Source organism: Vespa crabro, chromosome 3 (assembly GCF_910589235.1).
Source record: "Vespa crabro chromosome 3, iyVesCrab1.2, whole genome shotgun sequence".
Classification (NCBI taxonomy): Eukaryota; Metazoa; Arthropoda; class Insecta; order Hymenoptera; family Vespidae; genus Vespa; species Vespa crabro.
The window spans coordinates 8,170,162-8,186,971 of NC_060957.1; the positions used below are offsets into that span (position 1 = coordinate 8,170,162).

At 28.6% G+C, this 16,810-nt stretch overlaps 4 protein-coding genes across 5 annotated transcripts in view; 1 reads left to right on the forward strand and 3 right to left on the reverse strand.

The window, feature by feature from the left end:
- LOC124422803 (protein yellow-like) overlaps positions 1–994 on the reverse strand; it is a 5,529-nt gene extending 4,535 nt beyond the window's left edge. Inside the window, exon 1 of one of the 2 annotated variants that reach the window (XM_046959711.1) lies at positions 391–994. The gene's annotated coding sequence lies outside the window, so the exon portion shown is untranslated. Of the gene's footprint in view, positions 321–390 lie in introns of those variants that run through there. The other variant, XM_046959709.1, reaches the window with a different exon arrangement.
- Positions 995–2,460: 1,466 nt separating this feature from the next.
- Positions 2,461–6,746, reverse strand: LOC124422796 (protein yellow). The gene is made up of 6 exons (XM_046959700.1): positions 6,283–6,746; positions 4,073–4,574; positions 3,773–3,875; positions 3,608–3,696; positions 3,239–3,531; positions 2,461–3,124 (listed from the first exon to the last, which is right to left on the reverse strand). Exons 1-6 carry the CDS (start codon positions 6,285–6,287, stop codon positions 2,872–2,874), a joined length of 1,245 nt encoding a protein of 414 aa, XP_046815656.1. The 5' UTR covers positions 6,288–6,746; the 3' UTR covers positions 2,461–2,871.
- A 5,874-nt stretch (positions 6,747–12,620) lies between these two features.
- On the reverse strand, positions 12,621–14,678 carry LOC124423009 (protein yellow-like). The gene is made up of 3 exons (XM_046960221.1): positions 13,980–14,678; positions 13,641–13,896; positions 12,621–13,320 (listed from the first exon to the last, which is right to left on the reverse strand). Exons 1-3 carry the CDS (start codon positions 14,204–14,206, stop codon positions 12,697–12,699), a joined length of 1,107 nt encoding a protein of 368 aa, XP_046816177.1. The 5' UTR covers positions 14,207–14,678; the 3' UTR covers positions 12,621–12,696.
- Positions 14,679–14,830: 152 nt separating this feature from the next.
- Positions 14,831–16,742, forward strand: LOC124423008 (major royal jelly protein 1). Its single transcript, XM_046960220.1, has 3 exons — positions 14,831–15,671; positions 15,820–16,234; positions 16,341–16,742. The coding sequence occupies exons 1-3, from the start codon at positions 15,177–15,179 to the stop codon at positions 16,565–16,567; spliced, it is 1,137 nt and encodes a 378-aa protein (XP_046816176.1). The 5' UTR covers positions 14,831–15,176; the 3' UTR covers positions 16,568–16,742.
- The last annotated feature ends 68 nt before the right edge of the window (positions 16,743–16,810 follow it).

The window sequence follows — 16,810 nt, forward strand, 5'->3', positions numbered from 1 at the left end:
AAACGTAATTATTTAAGTAACTATGTATATATATTCCGGAAAAGAAAGACATTTAATCTGTTGATAAATAATTTCGTCGACGAAGTTAAAAATAATATATGCACAGACTTAAAATATGTACGTGTTGTCTGACTAATCTTCGCAGAACTATAAAATGAGATTATTTATTGAGCTTAAGATAGTTCCATATATCAAAAATAATGTAAGTGTTCTTTTTGTTCAAGATAGGAACTTTAATAAATATTATCTTTTATACTTAATAAATATTATCGTTTACAGTCAATTTATCATTGAATTATAGAGGTATTTCGTGTAAAATATAAAAGAAAAAAATAAATAAACATCGAAGTTTAGAAGGTAAACATATAATAAATTAGGATATTCACTCACTTGTTAATTATTATCAAACTGAGATTTCATAATCTTTAGAAATAATTTTTTACTTAGTCACTAATTTTTCCTGATAATTTTTTCCTTTTGTATTTTTCTCACCGGCTGACCTTTTTCTTCTTTGTAATGTCTCTTTATCCCTTAACAACTTACGCAACTTCTTGCAGAAATGGAAAAGCCGAAGAAATTATTCCGTTTGAAGTATTATCATTTTCGTTACTAAGAAAATTACAACTTTTTGAAGAACGATTCGATTCTGTGTATCTTAAATTGTAAGAAGAAAGAAAGGAAGAAAGGAAGAATGACACTCGACAAACGAACCGGACGATATCACGGTCGAGGACCAACTGAAGGATAGCTTGATTTCTCACGCCGATCGATGCTCCTTTTTATATATATTCACACAGTCTAAGAGTCTTAATATTTTTTTTTAAGATCAATATTTTTTCATTAACTTATCTTTCGTTATTGTTGTTCTTTTTGTTGTCATTATCGTTATTTTTTTAGTCTAATCAATTCTTTAAACACAATAATAAAATCTCATTGAACGATCTTGTCTTTCGAAAGCATGTTAGAGATTATTTAAACTGATTCGATTCTTTTTCTCTCTCTCTCTCTCTCTCTCTCTCTCTCTCTATATATATATATATATATATATATATATATATATATATATATATATATATACTTTCAAACGTAAAGTAATGATCAAGATCTTTGATTCCATTGAACATTCTTTTAAAATAACAATCCTTTGATTTTATATATATATATATATATATATACACCTTGATCAAGGTACACTTGCCTACAATTTATGCTTAGATTTTCTAGGACGAATTGCATCACGTTTAATTAATTTACATACACATAATTTACATGTACATTTAATTAATTTTAATACTCATGTTCGAAACAAAATATCAAAGTCCAGTTTATATAAACAAATGAAAAAAAATTTTCTTTGAACCATTAACAAATTTTTTGTTAAGTATTAACGTTTGCGATAATAGTGTAAATTGAATGTTCTTTTGTTGGAACAGTTGTGCAATCCTAAGCTAGTCGTTTGGTCTATACGTATTTCTATAAAGAATATTTTTACCTTAGCATAAAATTTGTATAAATAAGTTTATCCGTTAATCTTTTACTTATCCATGGTTCGATATATCTTGGTGACCAGTTTTTTTCTTTTTATTCTCGTAGGAGTTTCGAACTAGTCACCTTTATTTTTTTTTATTATCAGCATTTCTACGAAGTTATTTAACTATCTATCATCATGTCATTATAGTGTTATCAACAATAAAATTAGCTTTATTAATAGACGTCTATAAAACATTTATCTTTGAACATTTCTTATTAATCATAATTATGATCGTTTTTCTCTATCCTATCATATCCGATTGTCGTCATAAAAAATAAACAGAAAAGATACACGTGATCGATACGATGAAATATAACAAAGATACCAATACGTTGCTTTGTTTCAAACTTCAAATTCATTCTGTTAAATTATTTTTGCGATATCGACGTGTCTTTTCTTTACATCTGAGTTCATGATTTTACGGTTCTGTTAAAATAACTATAAAAATCTGTCAGCTTGAAGTACGCAACAAAAAAAAACGTTCAATTTCTTTTTCTATTCCTTTCATTTCATTGGATTTTATAAACAACGTTTAATAATTTGATAAATACAAAGAATACGTATTAATGCAATCGTTCTCGAATGGCCTTGACCTTACTGAGGAGAAAAGAAAGAATTAAAATAAAATCCCGTTTGTTGAACCATCGAGAACCTGTCCATTTGTCGATATGTAACCGGTTTTTGACCATTTTTTGAAAATAAATTCATGTAAATATTCATTTTTCGTTAAACTGCAAATATTTGCTGTTGAAAGTTAAAAATATACGTCTTATTTGATTGATCATATGTATATAGAATTTGATCCCATATATACAGAGAAGTATGACTAGTTGCCATCGCACAGGCTCTTCAACATTTTCTTTTTGCGAAATAGATATGTTAATAATGAGAATTTTAATAATTATTCTAACAATCATATAAAGTCGATGTTTTATTTATTAATTGCTCGTCCTTTATTCAATATTTTATAGCTTTAACATACTTCTTATGTAAAATTTAGAATATATTTTATTATCAATTAAATCTATAATAAATATTCTACCAATCATCAGTAAATAACTTTAACACAAATTAGTTTTCTTAAAGAATGAATCGTATTAAATTATTTGAATGTATAGAAAAGTAGATAAAAAAAATACAAAAATATACACTACATTACATCTTACTCTACTCCACTGATCTCCAGTGTGATCTCCGCGAATTAAAATTTACAAGATTTATTTTAATTATCTATTTTAGTTTAAAGAAAATTCATTAAACTAAACATCTTGTTTAAGTATGATTTTCGAGAATATTTAAAAAACTTTTTTTCGAAATTTTAATCGATCGTTTTGGTATACTTAAAAACCGATCGTGTTGTTATACAAAATATGTAATAAATGTGAATTGATGTATTGGTAAATCGGCACGTTTTTTGATAGAACGGTTTCGGGAACGAGCCTCATGATACGAATATTTATTTCTTGAGAAGTTACTCTTCGATTGAAAAATTTATGGAATCTGGTTGACAAGATCCAGATTTTACCGTCATCACGTACGGTCCATCTCAGATCGGCGGTAAATTGCAATTTTTCCGGACTGTATGCGACGATTCTAAAATAAAAAGATATTTTTGCTGTTTGAATGAAACATCATTTTGAAACATTTCGTTTGGAGTATCAAACCAGATCTATGTTAAAACCGATCCAAAGAAATCGACAGATCTACCTTTGACTATTTGTTTGAGGTTGCCAATTAGCAATAGCTGTTTCCCTAATTGGCGAGAAAAAAATCGAGTCATCGTAAGGATCCACGGTCAATGGAAGACCTTGACTAGATTTTCTTCCAATCAAGGTCACTGGAAGTTGTTGTCCAAAGGGAAGTGGGCCGTTTTGAAGTGCCGACGTTGGTACGCCGAAAAGACGATCGGTGGCAAGTGGTTGATAATATACCATACCGAGCCTTGGAGAGAAAGCCAGTCCTACGATACCGTCTGGTAGTTCGAAGTTTTCATCACCGAGCTATTATAAGATAAAGATAGCGATCAAAAAATCATTGACGTAATCGTGTAGATCATTTATTATTCATACAAATCACCTGATAAATAGTATAATCTGGATTAGGAAGCATCGAAGCATGAAGTACTCGCCAACTTGTATTATTGGCACCATCAAAAATTTGAATTCCTAAAAAATATCATTTGAAATTAATATCGATCGTTATTTTATTCATTCTGAAAAAATTAATAACGATGATCTTAACCTGGTCCAGTTGTATCACTTATATAAACAAATACGTCATCACAAGAAGTTGATTTAGTATCATCAATTACAAGGTTAGTCAGTAAAGTGTTCAATCTCAAAACCTGTAAATATTATAAAAATTACTTAATTGGCTTTCTACAAATCCTATTTAACCTATTTCCAATTTGTGATTTGAATTATACTATTACATTTAACATTTCTAATTCAACAAGATTTTTTTTTTCTCATTAAAATTCCAATAAATTTTTTTATTCTATGCACCAACTTCATTAGAATAAAATAAGATCATTGAACCAACCTCTCGTGGGAAAGTGTATTGCCTGACAACTGTATCCGTTTGAAGATCAAAAACAAGTAATTTTGGTGGACAAATTGGTGTAAAATTATCGAGTGACATCATGACGCCACTGTCGACGACCCATAATCGATTACATCTATCGAGTCTTGTTCTATAGACAGATATCAGCTGAGAACAATTAAATTCTCCTTTTCCCGCGCTATGCCATTCCCACGAAGGATACGGTTGAAGTTTTGGACTGCTACCCAATGGAACGTTTCTTGGAATGTAAGCAAGAGTAGCTGGAACACCTTGACGTAGTCGTGGTAAGCTGATAAAAATTCTTCTCCAAGAGACTTCGATGCCTGTAGGAACTACGTTTTCTGGACGATATCTTCCGCGGAAATTATTATCGTACGGCAAAACGTAATCGATAAATGGCCATTGCATTAGAGTTTCCAAATATTCAGCATTAACATTGAGATCGAATGATACTGCGAGGAAAATCAATGGAAAGATGAACCTACGAAAAATTTTTATGCGATCAATGAAATGAAAATTATTTTATAGTTTGTGCACTATATAAAATATATAGATTATAATATTTATTTTATCAGATAAATATAAGTTCTATCTTTAAAAATCTATTCAAATTTTGTGGAATTTGGATATAAAACGATTTGTACGTTTAAACGAAGAATAATTGTTAAAGTGTACAAGGACACAACGCGAAAGCACGAATCGCTTTTTGTGATGTCTACCGTTCACTTGACATTCATTCACCTCACCAGAATTTATTGATCAAATGGAAGGTATATATATTTTTATTTCTTGTTATGTATACGATATTATAGACAAAATCGATTAAACGTGCAATGACATTTTCATCGATTAAAAAAGGAAACTGTTTTCAATTGAAAAAAGATACAATTTTTATTGACATACAATTTTCTTTGTAATATTGATAAAAGAAAATCATGAAGCTCTAATTTTCAAATATCGAAATTACTTTCTTTTTCTTTCCTTTCTTTCTTTCTTTCTTTCTTTCTTTCTTTCTCTCTCTATCAATTTTCTAAGGATATACTAGTTTCCGGAATTAATCTATCCTAACTTTCTTTCACTCAATGTGCATAAGTCTCACATAAGTACTGTTTGCGAAATGATATTTCCTGAAAATTTTGCAATTCAAAACAATGAAATTGAACAATCTACTATTCACAGAAAAGGGATTGTTAAGTCGTTTCGGCTTTAGATAAGATTTCATTGATTTTTGTCATTTCTTTCCTTAATTTTTCATTGTTCGTTTTTGTTTCATTAATGAATATTTTTTTGATTAATTAATAATTATAATATATATACATATATATATGTAAATAATAATTATAATATAGATATGTAAAATAATAATATAGATATGTAAATAAAAATATTTTAATATATATTCAATCATGCTTTCATCATCATTTTATCCTAATATTTAATTTAGTTTATTATATACGTATTATTAATTCATAAAAAAATTAGTAATCATCGTGTAATTCAATAGTTATAAGTATAGAAGTTATTGCCAATTATTTTGGATCATCTAATATATATGTCTTTACAATTGAACTCACTTGAAATAACTGAAACATTTCATCGTCAAATTATATCTTTCGAATTGATACTGCTTGTATCTGAGTGACAGTAAAGTGTAATTATAACGTAACAACTTGTGTGCACATTGGAACATATCTTATTAGTAAAATATTGCATTATACGATCTCGTCGATCGAAAGATGCAAGATATCTATATTCTTTAGGTGAAATGTTAAAATTATCGGACGATCACATGAACAAAGACAGATTGACAAATGGCTTTCATTGAATCTAATTGAATGCATTGAGAACTTCGATAGCCCTGATCGAGAACGACAACTTGGAAATGCACGCAAGAAATGTAGGTATATATATGTAGAGAAACTTTAGTAGTCAAATGCCAAGGATAAATGACGTGAAAAATTTATTCTAACTGTTTCGTTCATTGTTGATTCAACGTTTAACTAATTAAATTTTTATATTAATGTATTTTCAGAAATTGTAAATTTCTTTTCTCGATATAATTTTTGCAATTTATTTATGATCGAAAGTCACGCACATCCTATTGAACAAAATAATAAAAATTCACAAAAATATTTAATATGATAATATTATACATTTAGAATTGTTTATCTAACATTTTTATGTTTTACCTCATTTTGAAAAATTGTTACTCGCCAAATAATAACGATCGTAAGATATTACTTATGTTCGACAAGGTGTAACTATTAGAAAGATGTTTTCATTAGACCGATCACGAAGGAACTGCGTTGCTTTGCGAACGAGCACCAGGTCCCACTGGCCGAACAAAGACTGATCTAATTTCCGAGTGGTATCGGCTTAAAACTTAGCCTCCTACGAGAGACAGGAGACATATCTCTAACTGGAGAGAGCATAGATCACGGAAAAGGTATATTGTGTAACATAGACGGTGTATTACTGTGTGTATACATATGTGTGTATACGTTATTTGAGAAGGCAGGAACGCCTTCATGATATATATCGACCGATTTTACTAAAGTTCGCCATACCGGTATCAAGTATATATCGCATGATTTTACTTTTACGTAATAAAAGAATGTAAGTGTGTCCTTCGAAAATGAAAAATAAAATAGAATTTTATATTCAAATATTTATACTATTATACGTTATTATATATTTAATATATATTATATATAATAACATTAAAATATCTATACCTCAAAAAAATTGCATATAATAATAGATGTAACGTATATATAATACTATATAATGTATATACTATATCATATAATGTGTACTGTAATGTGTATTATATACAGTACATATATACAGTATATATATACAGTACAATATATTACATATAACAACATGCAATGTAATGTAGTAAAATAAATCGTATCTATTATACATAGTATGATAACATGATACATGTTATTATATATATGACAATATTTATAATATTAAATTATGTATAAATACACTAAATAAAATAAAACCTTATATATCTTACCAATAAAATAAATTGTATAACTGCATTGATATATTAAATTAAATTTTTTTTTTTTAAGAATCACAATTACAGAGTACAATTTATAAAAATAATATATAATATCATATATAATCGAAAGATTTATTTTAATTGACAAATTTTTCATCGAATCAATATCTTACTTTCATGTTTACAATGCTTGAAATTAACATACTATATAATAAAATACTTGATACGGTATAATAATTGTTAATTGTATCCACGTTAAATACGACGCTTAAGTTATACTCGAGTACTAATGCATTAACTCGGGCAACCCGGCTAAACGAAATTACTGAACTTTAATTAATTTCGACAGTAATTTCTTATGTATATATATATATATACAAGTACGATTTAATCGTATTATCGACCTAATGTCGTAATGCCGTATCGATCAAGAAATTTATCGAAAATTTATCACAATTGTCTTTTAATTCAAATCTTAAATTTAAAAGAATAAAAAATAAAAAATTTCTAAAATGAAATATTAAAGATAAAAGATCTTTAAGAAAAAATGTATAAAAAGAAATGTCCTTACGAAATTAAACACCGGATGTGATATAATAATCACCTATATTAGTACTATTATGGTATGTACATACCATTATGATATGATACATGTTATGATATATTCTTTTCTAAATAATTTTTCTAAATATCCTTATAGTATACTAGTATTTACATGTTCATATGTACATACTCATATCGATATGATCTAGAGAAGTCCAGACTCAACATATAACGTTGGTCAGTCTCGCCGATTTCGTAGCCAATTAACTCATATTATTATGAAACGATATGTTTATACTGCTTGGAAAAATAAATTATTGATTCTAATTAAATAAATTGCTTTAAATTAGTTTATGTAATTCTTACAGGCATATTCAAGAATGTATATATATATGTATTATCCCTTATAATTATGTGAGCACTTTCCTTATTCTTATAACTACAAAATTATGCAATTTTTGATAAATTTGATTCATTTTTGTGTATACTAATCTTTACAATGTTAAAAAACATATTTTAATGATAACTCAGTAAATATCTTACCAATATAAATAAAAAGTAATCATATTTTTTTTCGTCTATATATCCATCGCGTACTTTTATGATCACGTTAACGAGTCGTAGCATCCTGGCTATTAAATTTTTCAATATCTCACTTTAAATATTGATCCATTCTGCTTGCAAAATTTCCCAAAGATGTTTTTCGTACATTGTTTTCTAATCTGTATGTCCGAATGATTCCACAGTTTTACAATGGGGTTTGAAGCCTAATTTGAATTAGGAAATTGGGGTGGTCATTCCATTATTTTTGAATTAGAATCTTTTTCTAATTGTTTTAAATAATTCGCACATATTGTAGTTTTATGTTTTGTGTCGTTGTCCTGCATAAATATAAAATTATTGCCAATTAGGCGTTGTTTAGATGGAAATTTCTGCTCTATTAAAATCCTTAAATGAACTTCTTTTTTTAATACTAAACGTACCGATGCTTCATGTACACCTATTTCTACCACAGTGGGTCAAATGATCCGTCTTCAAAGTTATATAGTTTACAATATATGTATAACAAAAAATATACTATTTAGTATTATTGGTGTACTATATATATATATATATATATATGAATGAAACAATTTTCTAAATAGCATTTGTTATATGTTTATTTGTTCAATTAAAAAATTGTATAAAAATAAGAGAACAAAATTTCCATTTATTTCTGAATTTAGAAGTAAACAATATGCACACTTTATTCATGTTCAGCGCATTTTTTGCAAATTGTTGGAATTTGAATGATATATTTGCCACACACATATTTTTTGCATTTGAAACAGATTTTTGTAGTCTTGTTTTCTTTGCAATATTTTATTTGATTCTTTTTTCTCACACATGAAACTGAACCTATATTTTTTAACTTTTCCTGTATATATTCTTATTCTTTCTGTTGCATACTTTTAAAATTGCCAGCAAGATCTTCAGCTAATTGAAATAAAAATAGCTGTTTAGAAATTTTTTCCCCGGTTGCTTCTTTATATAACACTCACCGAGTTTATTTCGGCTAAATCAAGAATGTTAAAGAAAATCTGCACAAGCCATCTTAGAGATTTCAATTTTACGAAGTACTTTGGTGACATCTGATCCATCATGTTTATATCGAATTTAGTATTATTATAAAATCTGATCGTGTCAGGTATACGCTTATCACTTTTTTAATTTTTATAAATATACTTTGAGTTTAGTAGAAATAATTTTAATTAAGCTTAATTTTTTAAACTGTAAGTGTGCAATGATTCAATTTATACAATTTTATTGAGAAGCATGCCATACTATTTTTCGCCTTTTTGCAAATTTTGGTAATTCTATTTTATTTCCATGGACCATTATATATATATCGTGAAAATAACAAAACAATAATTGAGAATTCATAAAGTAAATTCACATGCAGATATAAACTAGAAATATATATATGAAGTAGCAGTCACGATTTATACGAAGAAAAAAAATAAATATACACGCGCATTTGATTATGAATAGTTTTAAAGTCAATACGAGAACGCAAGTGGAAGAAAGCAAAAATAGAAAATTGAATTATAGATATTCATATGATAGATACCATATTCATATGATAAATAATATAAATAAAATAATGATTAGAATCTAATCGATTTTATAATACGAAAGGATGAAGATTAATTAACAGTTTTTGTAGAAAAAATGAAAGTTACGTCGACGCTTAACGTATAATAATGATCGGTAAAATATAATATATTAATTCACTCGTCTTATTAATTAAATCGTTCTTATCTTCTTTTTTTATTGTTGTTGCAATTCTGAAATTTTAAACATCAAAGCCGTGCTTGTAAGTTCATTATAAAATACACCCGAACAAGTCGAATTGTTTATTTACTTGTTTTTCCGTTGTCGTTTCTTTTTCTTTAGTTTTATTTCATTCAACGGTAAATGACGCATGCTTGTGTCGGTCGATTCGATGGAAAGTTCAAACTCGGTGAAGCGTGCAATAGAAACATTGTCTGAAATAATAGGAATTCCAAACAGGCTAACTATTTTCAATACTCCTCCCTGTTCGAGAATCAGAATTGATTAACTTTTGGAAGAGACATTAATTTCCATAACGAAAATATAATCGCTTCGACGTTACTTCTTCGAAAAAATTTTTTATTCGATAAGAAGTCATTATGTCATTAAGTAATATATATGTATATGTATATGTATATGTATATGTATATAAACGTATATATAGGTGTATATATTTATATATACGTTTTTCTGCATGTTCGTGAATATAAGTAATTGTGATCTTAATTGACGCTAATTATATGCCGAAATTCGATCGCTGATTTTTTTTCAAATATCACAATTAGTAGCCTTTATTATGAATCTAGAAGTGTAAATCTAAGAGTTATGATAGTTATTTTATAAAAAAAATTTCTTTTAATTGATTAGTCTTTTATTCGAATAATACGAGATATAGTAACACGTTTTAATTCATTGAAATCAACTACTAAGGTTATGTAAAATTTTTTTGAAAACAATACAAATTCACAATACATTTTACGTTGATTTTTCAAAATAAAAATTCCTTTTATTTCTATTCTACTTTCCCTTTTTACTTGGTATAATACTGTAAATGTGATTATTATCGCACATTGCCGGACAGTAAACAATTTATTGCCTTATTATAGATTCAGTAGAGAGAAAAGTAGGTAGAGTAGAAAGGGCTTTGAGTTTTTCCGTCAACGTTACAACTGAAACTGCACGATTTTGCTTTCAAACATTTTTTCTTATTTAATCTTCGTACGAGTAATTTGATATATTTTTTCTACAATAAAAATTATTTATTAATATTCCATGAGCTAAAGACAAAAGTACTTTTATTAAATATAAAATCAAATTAAAAATGAAAATTGATATGAAAAGAACACTTTTCTTAGGACCACTAAATGTTGTTTCTATTTCAAAGTTCTAATGTGTTTGTCTATCGTAAATAGAATAATTTAAAGAACATGATAATTATTTCTTTTTTCAATTTTCGATTTAATATCTGAAAAGAATCAGTATAAGCGTAATATGTAAAAGAGAATGTTAATCTACAAACAGAATGTTAATCTACCGTATCAAAACAAAATATTATTTTTTATTATTTTTTATTTATTTCATACCGCGAAATAATTGCATTAAAGTTATATAAAAGCAATATCGTTGATAAATATCTTATTGCGCCAGATTTGCGTAAATGCATTATGTCACTAATATATGTATATATATATATATATATATATATATATATATATACATTTTTTAAACTAATTAAAATTTAAACGCTGTTGCTTTTTTTAACCAAACCTGTTTGAATAGTTGTATAATACTTGTATTCTGCATTTATCATTTACTGTCTTATTCTAATGATAAATAATGATATTATATTACAATAACAAACCAGTAGCTTGTAATGAGCCGTAATATAAAAAAGAAAAATTATTTTTAATGGCTCAATAAGAAGTATTTCCAATAATACTTTTCGAGGTTAATAAATTCTATGTATTTCTATTCGATCTATTATTATCCTTTAAATTCATTCATAGAAGCGATTAAAAAATTGATATTTTAACCAGTAAGTATGCGTACGTATGCGTCATCCAGATTAATGTAAGATTTTATATATATTAATGGCGGATTTACATACAGGCGAAATCGAGGAGTGGTTCCCTCGGGAACCTTAAAAGTTATTTGCCAGTGTCTGGTTTTCAAGCTATTACTCCAAATGGATGAATTAGATTAAATAGTTACGACAACCAACGAGTTGCTTTTCCTTCTTTTGGTCACCACAACCAAATATATACGTAATAATATATTCCTTTGAATTTAGTATTCGCGCTAGCGACTGATGGACAGTGGGTACATATCCTAAGTAAAGTATAACTTTGAATTAGTAACTAAATACTACTGCCTACTTTCTTATATCAAATCGTATTATTTTTCAAAAAAGTAAACTTCATCGCGAATATTAATTTTCAGTGTATGCAATATATTCTAATAAATGTTTTATTTGACACTTTCTATTGGAAATTTGATGAAAGTAAAACCAGATTCTTTTGCCATACGATATCTTGGAAAGTTAACTTTTACTTATTCTTACGAAATAAAATATATAATATCTAATAAAATTTTAAATATTTAACAACGTATCTAATATCATTGCTAGAAATTAAAAAATTTAACATTTGTAGTGTGAATGCACCTTTACTTCATAGGAGTGGCTTTAACAACAGAGAAAGGTTACTACGTTTCTAAATCGTTTTAGTAGTACACAAGATCATGATTAGTTTCAACTAAGGTAAATACGTATTGAGTATTCGGATGTAAAGATTTATTCGTTTATATATTAATAGATAATAGATAATATTTAATAATTAAATGGATCTCGGGTATTATCATATGAAATCAGTACGATTTAATCTTATACATGTATTTTATTTTTTTCTTCCTTTTTTTCGTTTTTCTTTTTTATCCTATTTTAATATATATTTTACATAATATTAAGAGCTTGATCGGCTCCGCATCCAACGGTACCTTGTATGTAATCTGGGAAGTTAGATTCCAATACACGCATACTACCTCTCTTATAATCAGGAATAACTTGAGTTGCCAGAGAACAAGCGGTACTGCTATAAACCTTTTGGAAATTCTCAGGTTGGAAACCAGTACTAGTGTCCCATCTTTGAACGATAGCTTCTCCTTCGTATCTGAAGAATAGAGCATTGCCATTGTCCGTGCCTAAAATTACTAAACGTTTAGGCTTCAATCCAATATCTTGAATTTTGTCGTTCGGTGCACCGTTACGAAGATATTCCGTCTTGATGGAGAACATACGACTGCCTGATAAATAAGTAAACAGAAGGCAAGTACTACCATCGGGATGACGAATAAGAGCCAAGTATAATACATCTCTTCGAGAAGAGCCTGTGATTACGGTTTTGGGTAGGACAAATCTATAACCACGACCAGATGTAACATCGTAGACCAAGATTGCTCTTGTTGCAGCATCCGACACGTATATAAGGACACGTCCATCTGGAGTGTAGTCAGCAACGACGTATTGAAGTCGAGAGGAAGATGTAGTTAGACCATCGAGTTCAATCGTCTTTATGAGCTACAGGCAATAATAAAACATATTTCAATTTAAGTCTTTACAGCTCTCAATTGAAAGTGAATGAAAACGAATCATGTCTTTTGATTAGGTACCAAGATAAAGAAAAGAGATCGGAGACAAATCGTCTTTGCATTAGATTTAGAGTCAAAAATGATTTAATAACGTGAACAGTGTAAAATATCTCGTTTCGTGACGATATTGCATGATTTGTTGCATGTTTTTTGTTACAATGTACATATAAAAACGTTCACAACACTTGTTGTGCTATCGTGAAAGATAGAAATGTTGTAGCAATAGAAAGATAAATTATCAGATCTTACCTTGCCTGTTTTCATGTTGATTGCAATAACTTTTGGCGGGGATATACGTACAGATTCCTCCAACGTATGGATTACTCCCGTATCCAAAACCCAAAGAATATCTTGAGGATCCAAGAAAAGATCTACGACATTTTGCAATGCTTTCAAAGTACCTTCCTCTTGAACGGACCAACATGGAAAAGCATAAAGATTAGCTTGACAATTTTTGTCCTTGAGAGAGACTCTAGCCAAAGTCGCTGGGACACCAGGTTTAAATCTTTAAGAAAGATCAATCAAATATTTTATTAATACTTTAGAAACATAAAAATATAAAATATTAAAAATTTTTTTATATTTTACCTTGGTAGAGCTAAAATAGCATCATCCATGAAAATTGCAGCTCTCGTTGCGATCACATTCTTTGAGATGTAGCGACCACTATTTTTGAACATACTCTTCGTAGTTGTACAAGGCCATTCAAATGATCCACCAACCCACTGGACATTATGATTATCGAATTGTTCTACATCGTTTGCGGTAGCAAATATAATAAAGATTGAAAGCGGCACCGTAAATTTGAATAACATAATTATTTAATCTTATTAAAAACTCTTCAAGACTCTCTCTCTCTCTCTCTCTCTCTCTCTTTGTCTCTCTCTTTCTCTCTCTCCTTTTCTTTTCTCTTTTTCTCTTCCTTTTCGACTAAACTGAGTGATGATGAACTGAGAGATATTCAGGGTTATGCCATTTATATACTTCGTTGATTGACAATAATGCTGACATTGTGAAATTATTCGTTTTTAAGAAATGTTTGTTGTCCATTTGTTCTTGTATACCGGAATCAAACCGATTTTGGATTTGACTAATTATAAAAATTGTATTTTTCGTCATCAACGATTTTACATAATCAAAATTAATGAAAAAAATAGATGAACAAATAATAATGATCAGAAGAAGTGAATAATGTACTAGAATCTCCTCTTTTTTACCTACATCAATTATGTTCCTGATATGTTCTTACTTCCGTATTGTACGGAAAAAGCAAAGAATTAGCAATATGTTGAATTTTAAAAAATTTATACAAATAAGAAATATTTATTTATAAAATTAATATTTCCTTTTCTTTCCTAATTTCCTTTCAAGAACTTCCTGAATCCTTGACATCACTTACATTACTCGTTAAAAATATTTTGATGAAATTATAACATTCATCATTAACATCTACAAATATCAAATAATACGAATGTTGCAAGATATATGTCGAAATAATAAGAGAAAAGAAAAAAATACGATGTTTATGCTACTACATGACATATATATATATCGACCACACGACGGATATTACATTCGTATATTTGTAAGACGTCGTGAATATTTATAAAGGATAAAATTCTTAAGTAAAAATTTATAAGTTATCATTCGTATTAGGTATCATTCATCAATTTGTGGAGAATAAGAACAATAGAAATTTTGTTTTGAGAGAGAGAGAGAGGGAAAGAGAGAGAGAGAGAGAGATCAACGAAGTATTTTGATTATATATCCAAGACAAAAATCAAGATGAAGAGGCTCCTAAGGAGCATAGTCTGTCTGACAATACTAGCAGTAAGCTTTTCAACGGGAATTGTCGACAAACAATTGTTACCAGAATTATCATTCACTCTCAATGGACACAGTCTTGAGTGGCCTTGTCAGAGCACAAAGAACATTTACGAGACAAGTGGTCGTTACGTGGCTAGAAATGTAATATCAACAAGGATGCAAATTTACAAGGACGATGCAATCCTAGCTCTACCACGTTACAAACCTGGTGTACCATTTACTTTGGGTGCTGTATCATTGAAAAGTAAAACCTGCTCACCAATGATCCTGCCGTTTCCTTGTTGGGCAATACAAGAAGAAGGTAATTGTGAAGCTCTGCAAAGTGTCATTGACATTGTACTCGACATTCAAGATATTCTTTGGGTTCTTGATACTGGTATCGTTAACACGATGACTCAACCAGTTAGAAGATGTCCTGCTAAAGTAGTTGGAATTAATGTTAAAACTGGCAAGGTATGTACTCGACAAATATTTTACTTCATCAAATAAATACCACTTTGATTGAATATATCTGTATAAAATTGTTGGAATATAAATTGTTACTACGATCACATTTCACATGATATCTTAAATATGTAATTCTTCTTCTTTTTCTTCTTAGGTAGTTAAAATCATTGACTTAAGTCAATTTGTACTTCCATTATCTCATCTGCAATATATGCTCGTTGACTATGCAGAAGATGGCCAAGTTTACATATATATTTCTGATGCAATAAATAAAGCTATCATCATTTATAACGTCACAGCGGATCGTGGAAACAGAGTGGTTCTACCAAATACTGTGTCTGCCGGTTTGGATAAGCCCGACGTATTGTACATGGTTCTTGTTCGAAAATCTGATGGTACATCCGTTGTATACTTCACGTACCTAGGATCTAACAGACTTTTCGGTATTAGAGCCGCTAATTTGAGAAATGGTGATCTAAATGGATCAATCGAAGAAGTTGGTCTAAAACATCAGAAAATTGTTTTACTTGGTAACGATAATGGACCGGCCATTTTCTTCCGAAACAAAGGTATAAATCGATTTGATTGATTAAATATTTTGTGTGTGTGTGTACATATGTAAAATTAAAATTTTTTAACTCTCTATATATATAATATTTTAAATATCATTTTTAGGTGAATCTGATATTTATATGTGGAATACAGAAACACCGTTCATACAAGATAACTTCCTTTTAGTACAAAAAGAAGGTGATTGTCGATTATCGACACAAGTTGTACCTGGCTCCAAAAGACTTATGTGGACCATTGAAAGTAACTTCCAGGATTATATATTGAACACAGTGAGCTGTGCAGGTGCTACAGTTTCTATTCATCCTTTAATGAACTCCTGTGAAGAATAAATGGATTGACCGGACAATAAAAAGAACTACAATATATGATTATCGATCAAATAAATCGTAGTTTCAACATAAAGAACATCGTATGCTTTCAAAGAAAAGCTAATCGTCATCATAATTTTCCTATTTATGAAAAAAATAATAATTTATGTACAAATAAAACTTATGTGCTATATAATTTTTCTGAAATTTTTATATAAAAATGTAACCTGATTTATTATATAATCTAAAGGTATATAAGATCTA